The 16,721-nt window shown below is 39.6% G+C and overlaps 1 protein-coding gene across 1 annotated transcript; it reads left to right on the top strand.

The window, feature by feature from the left end:
- The first annotated feature begins 943 nt into the window (after positions 1–943).
- On the top strand, positions 944–15,624 carry sae1 (SUMO1 activating enzyme subunit 1). Its single transcript, XM_073487653.1, has 9 exons — positions 944–1,142; positions 1,629–1,740; positions 2,337–2,510; positions 7,330–7,475; positions 7,803–7,902; positions 8,172–8,277; positions 12,288–12,432; positions 13,252–13,321; positions 15,330–15,624. The coding sequence occupies exons 1-9, from the start codon at positions 1,042–1,044 to the stop codon at positions 15,420–15,422; spliced, it is 1,047 nt and encodes a 348-aa protein (XP_073343754.1). The 5' UTR covers positions 944–1,041; the 3' UTR covers positions 15,423–15,624.
- Positions 15,625–16,721: the final 1,097 nt, after the last annotated feature.

The following is a 16,721-nucleotide window of genomic DNA, read 5'->3' as shown; positions in this document are numbered from 1 at the left end:
TGATGTTCGTGTAAAATAAGTCAGTCTAATCTGAAAGCACACTTGAAGAGCATTTTATCCACCGTAAATGCGATCGCAACTTCTTTTGGTTGTGTGGTATTTGTAAGCAAAATAGGTAGACTGGTTAAGTTCAACTGGACTGAGCAAATGTCAGGTTCCCAGGCCAAATATTGCAGGAGGCTATGCAGAAATACAATATGTAAAGGTTTGCTGTCTGTAGATGAATTACGTGTTGTCTAAACCCAAAGTCCTTTTTGAATATGCACGGTATGTGTGCAAATTTAACTGAAAAATGAAACATCTACATACTAGATGTTGACACAGGCTCCCTCTACAAAGCATGCCCCCAAATGCAGGACATGCCTCTCCTGACTTTCTTTTTTATTTCACTTCCATTATTCATTCACTTAAACAATTAATCTAATTACCACAAACTCAGCTTAGGGCCATTTTTTTTTTCAAATGCATCAACTGCTCATCCGGTTGTTCGCACTGGATTCATCATCTGAAGGCAAACAATAAGCAGAGTCTTTAAAATGGCTGTAAAAATTGTTCATAAAGACTAAACTCAGGGATAAATTTACCCACGTGTCTGCCTTGACGCTCGTTGATGCTCAAAGCTACGAGATAAAGACAACACTTACGGAACAAAAGCTACGGGTTTACAGCTGACTTTAACATGATACTGCAGGGCTTAATGCAAAAAGCGACACATTATTTAGGCTTTCTATTGTTAATATTTAAATGAACACTGCAAACAAATAGGCAAACTTCAAAATTAACACGACGACTAATAAATGTGTGATATACGAACTTCAATCAACAAATCCGGAAATAAAAACGAAAGCATCCAAATAAATAAATTAAAAAAAACCCGATTAAATAAATATGCGAGAAAAGACGTCTATTGTTTCTTTCTGTGACGTCATCACCCTGCGCCCATTCAGCGGGACCGTCGCGGCCATTTGAAACATCTTACATCGCTAGCGCCATAAAAAAAGCCACTTTACGCCGTTTTAACCGTCTTTGCAGTGAACTGAAATGATCGATATGATCGAGAAAGAGGACCCGATCATCAGCGAGGAGGAGGCGGCACAGTATGACCGCCAGATCCGATTGTGGGGGCTAGATGCCCAAAAGAGGTCAGTTAGCTTAGTTAGCCTGCCAGGCTAATCGGTGCAGCGGAAGATGTGGGTTGTTGCACTGTTGCTGCACCGGTTTGACCAGAGTGTTTAATTTAACACGTTTTTTTAGATGTGCAAACAGTTGTGATTTGATTATTATCAGAGTGTGTCGTGTGGGGTGTATTCAATGACAATATTGATATCGATACTTGTATAGGTCGGTATCTTTTTTTAGTTTTTACCATGACGAAAGAGGAAGTTACAAGCAAGTTACTATACAATAACGTTAAACTTGTTGCTTTTAGATACACATTGAGGTCGTATATTATATTGGTTTACCTGTATGTTGTTGCTGAACGTGTCTCCACGTTTATCTGTAAAAGTATCTCTACTGCAAAGTCTTTTTTATTGAGATCTGTAATTCAAACAAAGGTTAATAAAATAATTAGCTACAAACATAATCCATACACTTGCATGACATGCAGTCTGCATTTTGTTTTACAGGTTGCGAGGGTCCCGTGTGCTCCTGGCAGGTTTAGGGGGTCTGGGGGCAGAAGTGGCCAAGAACCTGATCCTGGCTGGAGTTAAAGGACTCACTTTGCTGGATCATGAACAGGTACACACACTTAAACTGTGCACACGAAAACCATGCTCAGGGCCTCTCTTTCCTTTCCTCATCCGAGCACACTGTCACCTACAGAGTGGACTTTGGCTTCAGTTTAAGTCTAAAATTATTTGTTCTTAGTTATCAACTGCACATCTGTGTGATTTATTCATAACCCATAAATATATTGGCATAGTTGATGGCTTCATTACTTTGTACGTCCACTAGATGGTGCCTTTGGCAAAGTAATAGTCTTCAATGTTTTTAACTACATTTCACTAGTGAGGAAACAAACCGGCTGTTTTGCATTGCTTTGCATCGTGATAGCATTACAACAGCTTATTTCTGGGTTCATTGCATTCTGAAGTGAAATTTTGATCTATTGCCCTCTGCGGCTACGTGTGATTGCATAATTGATACGGCAACACAGAATTTGGAGAGAAATGTCCCCTAGATACACAGTGTAAATTATGTTTGGCTAAATCACATCCAGACAGTCTTATCTGCATGCTGTGTGTAAGGAACTCTAAAAAAACAAAAGAAAACCTCTTTACACGCAAAGCTGAGTCCTCTCCCTGCTTTACATTCCCCTTCTCTGCCTGTGCCAGGTGTCAGAGGAGTCATGTCGAGCTCAGTTCCTGGTCCCGGTGACAGCTCAGGGTCAGAATCGAGCCCAGGCCTCTTTGGAGCGAGCGCAGAACCTCAACCCGATGGTGGAGGTCCACGCTGACTCAACGAGAATCGAAGACAAACCAGATGACTTCTTTCTGCAATTTGACGCGGTGAGCGATCTAAAAGTTTATTCAAGACATCCTTGTTCAAATATACAAAAAAAAAAAAAAAGAATGTTGAGAGGGAAGCTGAATGATTTGACTTAAATTTACAGCAAATCTTGCTGTTTTTGAAATCAGACGTTGAAACATATTGAAGGAGCGATCCAATCTTCACACTTAAAGTATGTGAAAATGTTTGGTAGCGATATACTTTCTCTCATTCATGTTTAACACTGTTAAACTGTTTTTCCAGTTCTTGTTGACCACTGTCCAGATGTAGGTCACATGATGTCATTTGGAAGTCTTAATCTGGTTACCTTACAGTGTTTCCTCTCTGAGTGACAGAAGTCTGAGCGCTGACATTACCAGTCTGACCACTAGATGTTGCTTGTAGCCCATATCATAAATCCAAAGCTCACCTTGTTTTTTCTCTGTGAGGACCAAAGCACCTGCTTTAAGTTGAAGGAGCCCTGCAGTAATGGCACGAGCTCAGATTTATAGTTCAGTCATTAGTAAGGGATTTTTTTTGTTTTTATGTCTTTCTTCCGACTGGTTTTGTGACGTAATTTTCCTGTTAATTATGTAACAAGGACAGGTCTGTTTTTGCCTTATAAGGTCGTGTATGGTTCACGGCAGTATTGAGCGGGTGGAGGATGGCACTGTTTGTACTTTCATATGACCATTTTCTTGTTCATGCTTCTTAAATGTGAGGTTTTGCTGCTTTTCTTTGTCATTTATGAAGAGTCTTTGAGTTGGGACTGTTGGTTGCACTAAATAAGCGTGTGGAAGACACCACTTTGGACTAAATGATTAATTGATTAATTGTGAAAATAATGGCCAGAGCAATTGATGATGAAAATTACAATTGGTTGTGATCCTAAGCATTTAAAAGCATTTAAGCATTTAAACATTGACACATAAAACTGGTTGCACTGGGCGACAAAATCAAATATCACAATATTTTTGACCCAATACCTCTATATCGATATTTTGACAATATTCTAGGGAGACTGTTTCTACTCTGTCAAAACATTAACAAATGAGACTTTTGATAATCTTTAGTAATGTGGATGTAATGACTAGGTGGGTAAAAACAAGTATTAGAGCGAGTACAACAGTCTGGTTTACATCACTTTACTGCCACATCATGATATAACGATGTCCATCATCTAAGACCATATAAAGTCTCATATCACGATAAATATATAATATTGAAATATATTTCCCAACCCTGCTTACATCTATACTGGCTGAACAGTGGGACATATAGCAGTGTCATTGTCCTCCTGCACTGTTCAAAAACTGGGGGGTTGTGTAGAAGAAAGACTGTATTTTCTACACTGTTGACCTAATAAAGATGTAAACACCCTTAAACACTATTAAAGTTAACTGTAAGGGTGTTATTATTGTATTTCAAATCCAGTGTGCTTGAGTATACTGTGCTGTGAACATTAGATTTTATTGCATCATAACTCAAACTCTGGTTGCAAGACCTTCTTGGATTTTCTGATTGTATGACCTGAACTTTCAAGTTCACAAAGTTATTTTTCTTATATATCAGATAGTGTGAAGAAAAGATCAAGGTTTTGACTCCCTGTTGTTGAACTTTCATTCCCACTGGGTAAATTCCCGTGGTAACACAAGATGACGTCAAGTCAAATTTTATTCATACAGCTAAATCACAATTTCCCAACAGGGGCTTTAACAGTCCGAACAGCGTAGGACACCCTCTGTCCTTAGTTAGTACAATACACTATAACAAATACTCTGATTATATTTTTTTAAGACAGTAGATATGGTTAGTTTAGCAATAAAAGGATGATCATTTTCATCTTTTTATGTAAGATGATGTAAGTTGCTTGAGCATGTCGCATTTATTTCCACAGGCAGCTATACACATAGGCTGAAACTCATTTTCTCACTGCTGAAGGCAGGAATGTATTTGAACGCCATCAGAGGAAAAACAGAGATTTTTTTCCTCCCGTTGTGTCTGAATTGACGGCAGTCTTCCTCCCTCTGGGGGTGCCAAGTGAGGGTCAGGAGGAGGGAGAGTGATATGGGAGGAACACGGAGGAGGATGGAAGTAGGACAGAGTGAAGTGAGGACGGGATGAGCTAGATGTTAGTAGGACAGAGGGAGGGAGGGTGAGAGGCGGGACAATTTAAAAAGCCTGAGATAAATTTAAAAAATGGGAAAACAGAAGGGGGTCTCTTTATCTTCTCACTCTGCTGTAAACCACTCGTCGCTTTCATCTGCTTCCACGAACGTGTGTGTGTGGCTCAGCGGGAAGATGGAGGGTGATTAAAGTGGAGCGGCTACAGTGTGGTCACAGTTTTCATATGAAAGGCCTAATTACTGAGAGCTGAACACAATAGAAAACACAGACTGTCCATCTGGGTACTTGCAGAGTACAGCTAACTCGCTACTGATACTCTCAGTCGCTCCCTTTGTATAACACAGTACAATAGTTAATTTTTTCTGCAGTGGTTAATTTTAGATTCATGCAAGAAGGAAGAAAAAATACCACATAGTAGTAACATCATGAACAGCCAACAAATGTGCAACTTTTCCCGTTTTTCACACATTCAAAGCACCTGAAAACTTGTCCTCTATTCTTAGTATTCCTACATTTACATTTACATTTAGGGTATTTAGCATGATGTTTATTTTTTGTGATTACATTTGCAACATTAAATATAAAGTTAAAACAATGTTGTTATCAGGGCTGCTATGGTGTGGTTTGACGACATTTGATTGACAATGCTGTCTCCCTGGGAGCTCAAAAAACATGTCAATAACTGTCATTAGATTGAGATGGTAGATTGATATATGTCTGCACGATATGAGGAAAATATGCATTGTGTGACGAAATTGATGATGTCACTTGCTGCTTAAATAAACAAATATTGATGCGCCCATATTAGCTCCTCTCTCCCCTTTAGCCTTCATGCTAGCTGACCTTGCAGTCACCACCAAACTGATATCAATTAATCTGAGGGTAGCTGACATTCAGCTGCAGCTTCATCTGATTAGCCAAATGTTGTGAACACATGACCCGTGTATCCAGGACTCCATCTGATAGGTTAAATGTTTGCATGCAGAGTGTGAATACATGCAAAAAAAGTTATTTTCCTTCACATTTCAGCAGTCGTTTGTGATGTTTGTTGCACATGTCTATATCGCGATGATGATGGAAATACAATTTATAAGTCAAAACTACATTGAAATACCTGATGTCACCTTTCCCACTGGTTCACAAGTGAGAAGAGCACACACACAAATGTCTGATGAGAGACGACCAGTGTTGTTCTTATTTTGCTAATATGATGTTTATGTAGTATTGTGTGGCTCATAAAAATAGATAAAATAGGCTTTCCTTGATTGAGTTTCCTGTTTTCCTCCCATGACTTCCGATACTCTGATCACTCTGTGGGTCAAATAAGGCTTGTTAATCCTTGCCAGGAAGGAAAAAGATGAAGGTTAATGACCGATGTCTCCACCAGGCTGTAAAAGTAGCTCCTCTTTTGCACCTTTTTTAAGTTGTTGCACTTTGTGATAAAACGTTTTAAAGTTTCAAATATTTTGTTAAAGTTTCAGATATGGAGGCCCAACTCTGCAGTCTGTCATAGGTCTGTAGACGTATCCTCTTTGGTATCACTGGTACTAGACTCTGGTCTGTGTGCTGCTGTGTGGGACTCAGTGATGCCTGAGATGCAGCATCAGTCTTATCAGTGAGCTGAGGGTGTTTTGGGTGTGCTGGACTGGGTCAGCAGGATAAGGTGGACCCAGCCCACAGCACAGTTGTTTACAGTCAGGCATCAGCCCACCCTGGTTTGACCATGGTACACTGTGTACGAAGTCATGGTACAGAGTGGTACTCTCTCACTGTGTTGGCTGTGTCCATGTTTGGTCTTTACTCAGGGAGGTGAACTTTCCCCAGTTGCTGCTGTGTTTTGCTGCTACAGTAGGTGTGTCTCACTCTGTTTGGCAGATGACCAGATACTGATCACAGCTGCTTTGTTGTTCTAAGCATTGAGAGGGTGAAAACTCACTGATGATTTTTTTTTGTAAGGGAATTGCAGCCAAATTTCAGAAGTGAGATATGTCTGTGGGTCCCTTAGGGAGTAAACACAAGACGGCTATATCGTTTGTTATTTTCTGTTATTGCAAGCAGTTTTAGGGTTATGTTAATAGAAATGGAAATGAGCAAATAACCACACAAAAACAAAATGCCATGTGTATTAGAGGATGTGACGGTGATCAACAGATCAACACAGTGGGAGTTCAGTTTCATACATTTTGATTTCAGAGATAAACGGTGCTGAGAAGTGGAGAAAATTCTAATCTTACAGTACATATGCAACAGTACTTGTTTACAGGAAGTTGCTCATCTCTTCACATACGCTGGTGCAGCTGTAAAATATTTGCAGAAACAAATAAGACAAGATTTTTGCCAAACATAATGTCCTTTAACAATACATTGATGATATGGGGACAGAGAAAAGTGAAACAGATGCAGCAAATGTTTAAACTGCAAATATTAAGATGTGTCTCTGGAAGTGGGTTGAAGTCTGGCTTGTGATTTAAGGGCTACTTACTTCTGAAACTGGCAGCAAATTCAAAAGTTATTTTTTTCCCTCTGAGTCTGATTTAAATGTTGTAAAACTGCATTGAACGACATGCTCAGTAAGCTCTGAGGAAGAATTGCTTTATTGTCTTTAACTGTTGTTAACTGGTACTCCATAACGTCCAGGTTCTTGAAGTATTGGCGGCTGATCAGGACGACGCTCTGACCAGCCTTTCACCGGGCGTGTTTCTTCTCCCTCAGGTGTGTCTGACAGGCTGCTCCAGAGACCTGATGGTGCGGGTGGACCAGCTCTGTTCTCAGCGCAACATCAAAGTCTTCTGCGGGGATATCTACGGTTACTATGGTTACATGTTCTGCAACCTCGGGAAGGAGCACAACTACGTTGAGTAAGTGTGGGCAGTAGTTTAGAGTGTGTGTGTGTTAAACTGGAACGTTTTTGACTTTTGTAATTTCACACGAAAATGTCAAATATCACAGTGATGTTTGTCAGAAAATATCAGTATCAGTTCTCATTTTCTGCAGCATTGACACGCCGGTGTGATATTTAATGCTTCCTGCAGTCATTCAGCTGCTCTCTGCTGAAATTTCATGTTTCAATTCTAGTAGGTAACTAATGTACTGTATGTTTCTTACACAGCAGCACAAAACTTTTGTTTGTGAGCTTGATTGTTTCCTGATAATGTAGGAAATCTTTCTCTTCACTCTCTTTTTAGGGAGAAACCTAAACTGGTGAAACCAAGTGTAAATTCTAATGACGGTCCTGAAGCGAAGAAAGCCAAAGTGGACCCCAACGAAACCACCATGGTGAAAAAGGTAGGTTGACGAAGGATTTAATTCACGACTAAATATTTTTTCTACCAGTCAACCTGATATGAAGAACTGTCACATAAGAGCCTCATAGATGAAAATCAATAGTTTGAATGGTGAATAACATTTTTTAAAAGGTACCTCCAGTCTAAGTTTTAAGTCCAGAGGAGTGGATCACATTGAGAAAATCATACAAAACGGAAAAACACTTTAAATCATTTTTGAGGTCGGCGGTTAACCACTTGTTGACATTTGTTTAATCTGTCACTTATCAGACGGCCAGTTTCTGCGCTCTGAAGGAGGCTCTGGAGGTCGACTGGACGACTGAGAAGGCCAAAGCCGCTCTGAAGCGAACTCCAGTGGACTACTTCCTGCTTCACGGTACTTTGAGAGTCATTTCAATGAGCATTGTTTTTAAAGTAGAAAAGCTTTCGTGGCATCAGGTTCTAGATGGGAAAATAGTTTTTTCTTCTGTGATTTATGTCATTGCAAATTTAAAACCTGTGGTGTTTTTTTAATGGTTTTATTTGCATTTTAAACAATTAATTAATTATGTGAAAGTTTATACAGACTAATAGATAAAAAGTATGAGATGATAATCAGTAGCTGTAACCATAGAATGGTTAATTTTCTAGATTGTAAAATGTTTTCAAATTTGAAGTTTAAATTGTTTAAGTCTTTAGGTGATATTATTTAAACAACGATCAGTTACAGAGCAGATGCAGAGTATATGGAGATCTTCTGACATTTCTGTGTAGGAGGCAGGACAGACACAGAATTTTCCGTTCGATCAAATAAGACAAAGAATCCTGAAAGGTCTAAAAACGTTTAGAAATTTGAAACTGAAAATGCGTAGGAACTCTGCAGCGAGACTGAAACATATACCATGACCATGCAAAGTCGCTGCTTCTGATTTAGCTGGTGAGCTATCATTGCACGTGCACGGAAAATAATGTCCTTAAAGTTAGTTAAAATTCATTCCAGAGCAAAGGGCAACGAGTTGTTTCAACCTTTTGTGAATGGATGGTGGCGGGGTTTGAAAAGAAACTACAAAAACAAATCAAATTTAGTTCCATCTTAATTCAACCTGCACTTTGATTGAAAATATCGTTACACTGAGTTGCACCTGAGTAATCTGTGATCTCTGACCTGTGACCTGTTGAGGAACCATCAACCCAAAGGAACTTTTTGACCCTTTAAGTAAATGTGAAATACGCCTTCCTGTTTTTTTTAGGTTATTTACAGTGTCTGATGACCTTCCTTAAAGAGTTGTTATTGTCCCTCCTGTCACCTGGCCCTGCACCACACTGCATGCTAGTTTCCATCACAGGCTGTCCATGGCCAGTCATGTGCACTGAGCGTAGAATAGAGAACAGCCCGACACCTACTCCACATGACAACAAGCATAGGAACAGGAAATCACCACAAAACGGTTGCACACTGTTTTCTCTGTGTAAATGTAGTAAATAATGAAAATTCAATGACATTTAGGCAGCATGCAAAGGTCGTAAACACTGAACGGATCAATGCAGTTCTGCTGGATTATTAGAAAGTGAATCTAACAAAAAACAACAGTACATATCTACACCATGTTATAAGTTACAAAGATCTTCCCATGTTTATAAAGTTGTTAACTAACAGAAGTTAGAGGAAACGCACTGCAGATGGACACTGCTCCAAAGCAGAAAGGAAAGTCTTTATCCATCACGTCTGAGGACTTGGGAGGCATATTGCAAGCTGCAGGCTTTAACTCTCCACTGACCCCCCTGCCAAGAGAGAATCCGTTATATTTTATATATTTAGAGATGGCTGGGGAGGAAATTATACATATTTTTTATCAAAAAATATGAATCCTTTTGTAATCTGTCAAATGAGATAACTGCTCCATCAAAAAAAGATCAAGACCAGACCTTTGTCAGCCGTGTTCGTTCATGATGTGGTACAGATGGTTAATGACTAGAGGAGGGAGATTACTTACCTGGTTGTTCTTGATGACAGGGTTTAAGGTTTGACGATTTTAAAATAGATGTATTTTTTTAGAGAAGGCCAATGGCCAAAAAAAAAAAAACCCCAAAAAACAGAGGTGGCAGAAACTGAAATTATGTCTGGGAGGTCACCCACACATCCAGGTGCTGTCATGTGATGTACATTTGTTTACTAAACAGCAAATTTGCTTCTTAGTCGCTCATCATATGAACATTTCTGAACATCCCGTTTGTTTTATTTTAGGTTCATGGGTCACACCCTCTGTGACCTTTAGTCTAATGGCTCTCCACTCTGAAACCCACCTACCCTCTGCAGCCTCGCCCTGTTTGCTGCATTTCGGCTCATTTCTGAGTGGAAACACCGCCTAGTTGTTTTTTTAATTTGGTACATTTGAGACAGGAGGCAGTGTTATTATCCTGCGTTGTTTCTATAATTGGAGCCAGCGGTTGTTGTTTTTTTTGGGGCGACCGATGAGGAAGTGGCTCTTCCTCTGTTACGACTGCTTCCTGTCTCACTAGGAACAGTCAGCTAATCTGAACCGCATATGGATGTTATTCTCATTATCTAGATAATTCTCTTTTATTATATTGGCAGACTGATGAGATGAGCAGCAAGAGAAAATATGACCATGTACATAAATATTTGGACAAAGCAGAAACTGAGGAAGGTTCTTGTGAATTACAGAACATAATAAGAATAACAAAATCTACTGGAGGGGAAACACTACAAGTGAAAACATGTCTTTGTGGAAAGAAAACATTGTTCGTTTTAAACATTTGAAAATGTACTTTTTTATGCCAGCTGACTGATAAAAAGAGAGATCCAAAGTCCCCTCTGAAAAAATCTTTGACGCTAACATGTCATCAACATGTCATCAACATCATGCAAACGTGTGTTTTTTTAAAAATGAGATGACACGTGTGTAGTAACGTGTAGTACAAAAAATAATCTCTTGATGTAAGTAATCAACTGAAGAAGTTTCGTTGTGTTGTAACTCAGCCTACGACACTCCATCGCCCTGCCAGCTAAGGAAAATCAATTCATAGCCAGCTGCTCTCATTGACTCAAATTCAAACAGCCTGCAAACACTGGTTGACTGTATACTGTTGCTAACATCAGCTAGCTGCGAGCTAACATAGAGAGTGGCCTGTCATCATGTTATTCTGCATTTGTGTTTCATTGCATTGAGTGGTATAGTAAATAAATATCCTGTGTTTGAACTACTTACAGGAGGTCGCACACAATTCAGGGTTTCACAATTTAAATTTTAATCGAAACTTGATCGAAGTGAGACTTCAACTTCGACAATTGACATCAAATGCAGTATCGATGGTTTTACACACTCAGAGGGACTTCATGGTGCGTTCAGGTGGCGTCTTGTCTGTCCACCCTGGGATTTATGTCTATGCTTTGCTTTGACAAACAGTTAGATGTTCTCCTGCCAGCTCTGCCACATGAACTCTAACTGTACAGATGTTGCATTAATATATGGAAAACAAAATGTCTGTTGACCTTCATATGCAGGTTTCGACTTAAAGGGCCATCTTGAATATTTTTCCCCTCCACTTTAATCTATTACGCATCACTACTACTTGTGTAGGTTTAGAGATACTATCATTGTTCCATCCATGAGCACATTATTATAATCTGTTATGTAATTCTGTTTTGATTTCCTGCCATGCTGGTGCAGTGTGATGCCATTTCTCTTTAACTCTCTTTTAACAAAAGTTTGAATGATAAAGGGCAGAGCTGAGGTGTGAGAATGATTCATCGCCACGACATACAAGTGTGTGTTTGGTGTGCCACGCTGGTGGAAATGGCCGTGGGAGGATTTGACTTCCTCATGTGGTTTTAAGTTAATGGACGAACAGGAAACACGGGGGCGACGTGTTGATGTGTGCGTCTGTGTAGTTGTCAGTTGCTGTTAGAAATATTGCTCATGACCAAATAAAGAGCGATCTTCAGATTTTTAATTCTCGGTGAGTCCTCGAGCCAGCACAGGAAGGAGGTTTTTTTTTTTCTCACTCTAATGTTTCCTTACTGAACATGTGCAGATGTTTGTGAGAGTCTTTGCATGCATGAGTTTGTGTGTGCACGCTGTTAATTTGATGTGGGGAAGCGTAGGCCAAATCGGATGAAATGGTGCAACCACATACCGACTTCATCCTGTTTCAAAGGGAGCAGCAGTCAAGATGAGATGTTGTCTTTCCATGAGATGATAATTCACCGTGGAAGTCTCTTGACAGCGTGATGAAATTATAAATGGCAATAGTGCAATAGATTATACGGAAAATATTGCTTTTGAAAAACTTGTTCCAGCTTTATAACTGACGTTCATTTCCTTCCGTTTATGTTTCTCCTGCTCTCCTCCCTTCTCTCTTCTCTGCCTCCCTCTGTCTCCACAGTTCTGTTGAAGTTTCGTACAGACAAAGGCCGCGACCCTGACCCACAATCCTTTGCTGAAGACAGTCAGCTCCTGAAACAGATCCGTGATGACGTCCTCGAGGCCTTGGCAGTGAGCAGTGAGCTCCTGAGCGATGACTTCACGAGGTATAAAGCATCTTCACCTGTCATTGGACCTAAATTTTACACATTAGATATTGACAATTCACTCAATGAAGATTCATGTGCAATTCAAGTGAACTAACTGCTGGAATGTCTTGGAAGCAAGACAGCAAGACCGACCCACACAACAACAATTTCTGATGATGGAAATATAGACGAATCTAGTAACGGATTTGTTCTGCCATCTAGCGGCGCCGCCATTACTGCGGTGGCAAGTCGTAGTGATGCTGCCTGCTGACAGTGACCGCAGCATGTGTTGTAGTACTGTAAATGGATGGAGATCTGGACATTATTCAGATTTTTCATATCAGACATTGTTTACAACAATAACAGAACAGATAATGAAGGAATGGAGAAAAAAAACGTATTGTGTAGTTCAGCTGCTCCAACAATAAACATTCCTGATAAAAAGCTTGCCTGCAGATCTTTTTTTCTGTCTGCTTGCCACTTTTTCCTGGCCGAAATTCAAATTTTCCAGTTTCATATTTGAGATTTTTCATCCTATTGCAATGCAAAAAAGCCTGAATTCACAACCACACCGTGCAGCTCGAGCAGAGAGAAACAGAGAAAGACTGACAGTAATGAAGTCTGTGGAAGGGGGCGATGTGACTCTGATTAACCCAAACATCTGTGCGTCCACTGTCATAACACATAAATCAGCTGGCAAACTAACAAAGCTCCAGACGGACATTTTTTGCTTTAGTGACTCTGGAGCGAATCACTTTCTCAGTTTCTCAGTTACTTAACATCACACTTTCTATTTAGTCGCAGTGGGTCATGTTTCCTTGTACTGTTTGTCCTCAGCTACTGCTTCTCTGAGATGTCTCCGGTGTGCGCCGTCGTGGGAGGAGTTCTGGGACAGGAAGTCGTCAAGGTAAGCATGTACACAAACAGAGAAAGAAAGCATTTCAGACAAACTGTAAATGTAAATAATAAAATATGAACATCATTACTTCAAGAAATACATCAACTGTGATGTATGTTACAGTATTCACTGAGCTGTAGTAAACGATGAAGACGGGAGGGAGTCAGTCAGCTGACAGGTGGCTGCTCAGCTGGTTTCTGGGTCAGCGTCAGAAACACGGCAGCTTCTTCTCTGTGCAGAAGTGATTTTCACTGTGACCACAGAGAAACTCAGTGTGACGCTCTGGCAGCAAAAGGAGAAATGATTCATAGTCCTCCGGCTCAACAACATAATAAACTCATTGATATTACAACATAAAAGAACATAATGGGACCATTGGTGGGAAATCCAACGGAAGACATATGACTGAGCCCGTTACACTTACACATACAGTGTTCCCACAGATTCATGTTGAGCCTGACGGAGATTGGATTTTTGGTGATATTGGAGAGTAAATTAAAGTGGCAGATAATCCTTTCATACACAAACATTTTTGTCAATGATCTAAAAATAATTCATGTGGCCTGTAGCAGGATGTTTTACAGTTTAGCAATAAACGTTACCGTCAAAGATGGAGGGCTGAAAAATGTCATTCAGGGTTTCTCAAAGAGCAAGACGACGTCGTCAAATGTCTTGTTGTGTCCACAACCCAGAGATATTCAGTTTACTGTCATAGAGGAGGAAAGAAACCAGAAAACAGGAGCTGGAATCAGAGAATTAGACTTGTTTCTCTCAAAAACATTACTGAAATGATTATTTCTTCGAAAGGACTGTATTTATTTTGTGCTTTGTTTGCACAGAAATCAAATATAGATTGTGAATTGTGAATTTGTGTTACCCTGTCGCGTTGTTGTTACCATGGTTACAGCTTGCCTGTTTACCCTGATGAAAGACATGTAAAGTGTAGATACCCGTGAAAAGGCACCGACAACTAATCGATTAAATTGTTGCAACATTACAGAGGTCAAAGTTGAGGTAAATAAAACAGTACAGAACTCTGAACATCACTAAAAAAATACATCATAAGAAAAGCTAGGTATGAATATATAGAAACTGACTAATAAGATGCATCATTCTTTAAAGTTTGGTGAAAATCCAGTGACTCATGGACTTCTTACATTGACAAGAGTAACACATAATGAGTCTTTTACTATTTCATATGCCAGTTTTAGTTTGATGACTTTGTTTTTGTTATATTTCAGCAAAAAGACTTTATAATTATATTGAACTATAATTACTGAAGTCTTTCAATTAGATTTTGGTGTCCAGCTTGATTAAGTTAAATAATTTCCTCTGGTAGGATTCACAGTCGCAGTATGTTATCTAAGGTTGTTAGAACCATTAAGACTCATCTCACATATAAAAACAGCATCATTTTTTAATGCAGACTGTCTCACACACACATACAGAGAATGTTTTCTCAGCGTGACCTGAATAAGACTTCAGTTACATCACTGAGCAGTCTGAGCTGTGTGACCTCAGGCTGAGGGAAGCAGGAGTTCACATCAGGATAGTGTGTCTGCGTGAGTGTCTGTGTGTGTGTGTGTGTGTGTGTGTGTGTGTGTGTGTGTGTGTGTGTGTGTGTGTAGAGAGGGGTCTGACAGTTCACAATCAGTCTGCATTATATTGGCACAAGGCCAACCTGCTTTCTCCATGAAGATGATGAAACCCCCTGCAACTGGCCGACTGAAGCCTCTCCGGGTGAATCTGACTGATTTCACTCACCTGAACTGGGCTGAACCACTCAGAACTTTAAGTGTGACACAAGAGGCTGAATGAGTGTTTGTGTGGGTCTGTGTGTTGGAAATAAAATACTAAACTGGCGTTAAAGTAGTTTTTTCTGGTTGATTCTTTGAAACTCAGTCCTTTACAATTTTACCTTTAAAATGTTTCTGTGGCGTTAAAGAAGGTTACTTGAACATTTTCATCGTGTCGTATTATATTTTGCAGACTGACTTCCTTTTGTCTTTCTCTTCAGGCTCTCTCCCAAAGAGACCCTCCACACCGGAACTTCTTCTTCTTCGATGGTCGTAAAGGCAACGGCATGGTCGACTACTTTGGACCAAACTAAACACGTCACGCCTGTGCACACGACGGTTTTACACACAAAACAAGTCCAACAAACTTCTGTCTTTCTGTTAGTTTGTCAGATTATTTATATCAGTATTTGCTCCACGATTCATAAAATTAATCTGTTGTTCCAGTTTTGGTCTGGTCTCAAGTACGTTGTTGGGTTTTTTACATTTCCTAATAAAACATTGTTTAATAAAAGATTCTGCCTCAGGTGGTACTTTATGTTGTCTGATGTTTGTAGTCTAAAACTTTAGCCATAGTTATTATGCTGCATTCATGTGCTGCTGGGGACATTTTAAGATTCAGGTGCTGTTTTCTCTGAAAATTGAACCTTAACAACAAACATGAGTCAAAATCATAACAATCAAGTACTTTAATTCAGTCAAGACGTTAAGCACCACAGACCCTTGTGTCATGTACAACACTACAAACTAATGCCGTGTGGATAAGCACCCAAGAGCTTTATCATTTGTTGTCAGACACTTCGTGGTGGATAACAAGGAAATCTGTAAAGCATGAAGAGAAATTATAGGGAGTGCTGCACTTTTTCAAGAACAATAGTGAAGTATTGCAGTAAACAAGCAGATACCGCTCGAGGATAAGCAGACATGTTTCACTTTTCCTCTGATGTAAAGGTGCAACTTAGCTGATAGCTGATCCTGGTTTCAGTGGGTTTTTAGTTATATCTTTTATTTATTTATTGTTATTTATCCCTCCTTTTGTGCCATGGAAACAAAGACACCATTATAAACAAATACCTGAGCTGTTATAAAAGTCAATCATTAATTCATCACACACCTGTGAAACGGCACACATTCGATCACACACATGTATGAAACAACACTTATTATAACCTTTCATGCAAAAAAGACTCTTTAAAGTGACTTATTCAAAAGCTTCTTTAACCTGCAACACAACCACCTTCTCAATTATGAGAATTTCTCAGGACCTACAAAGACGGTTACAAACCGATGACGGGGAAGTCACGAGCCGGCAGCTTGTGAATGTGCCAACACAAAAATGAATGTGGCACAACAGATAAACACCGACCGCTGCTGTTGGTGAACATAATCGAATGTGCCAAGAGCAGACGATAAGGCAAGTATCAGCCTATACAGATGTTGAGCCAATGAACAGGTGCATCCTTAAATTTATGTGATGTTTAAAAATCTTCTGAAGGGGAATTTTAAAGGTTTAACTGGAAATATTTGAGTTTAAGTAATTAAATGAAGCTGAGAATCTCAGCTGTGAACAGACCAGTGTGATTTCTGTACAGTATGTCAGAGTTTAAATGAGG

Source organism: Pagrus major, chromosome 2, assembly GCF_040436345.1.
Source record: "Pagrus major chromosome 2, Pma_NU_1.0".
Taxonomy (NCBI): Eukaryota; Metazoa; Chordata; class Actinopteri; order Spariformes; family Sparidae; genus Pagrus; species Pagrus major.
This window is presented reverse-complemented; position numbering and strand designations above follow the sequence as displayed.

Excerpts from the sequence above, each read along its gene's own strand:
- sae1 (XM_073487653.1), top strand. The coding sequence starts at position 1,042 with ATGATCGATATGATCGAGAAAGAGGACCCGATCATCAGCGAGGAGGAG. Across the intron at positions 1,741-2,336 it reads CTTTGCTGGATCATGAACAG|GTGTCAGAGGAGTCATGTCG; the intron begins GTACACACACTT and ends TGCCTGTGCCAG. Across the intron at positions 7,903-8,171 it reads AAACCACCATGGTGAAAAAG|ACGGCCAGTTTCTGCGCTCT; the intron begins GTAGGTTGACGA and ends GTCACTTATCAG.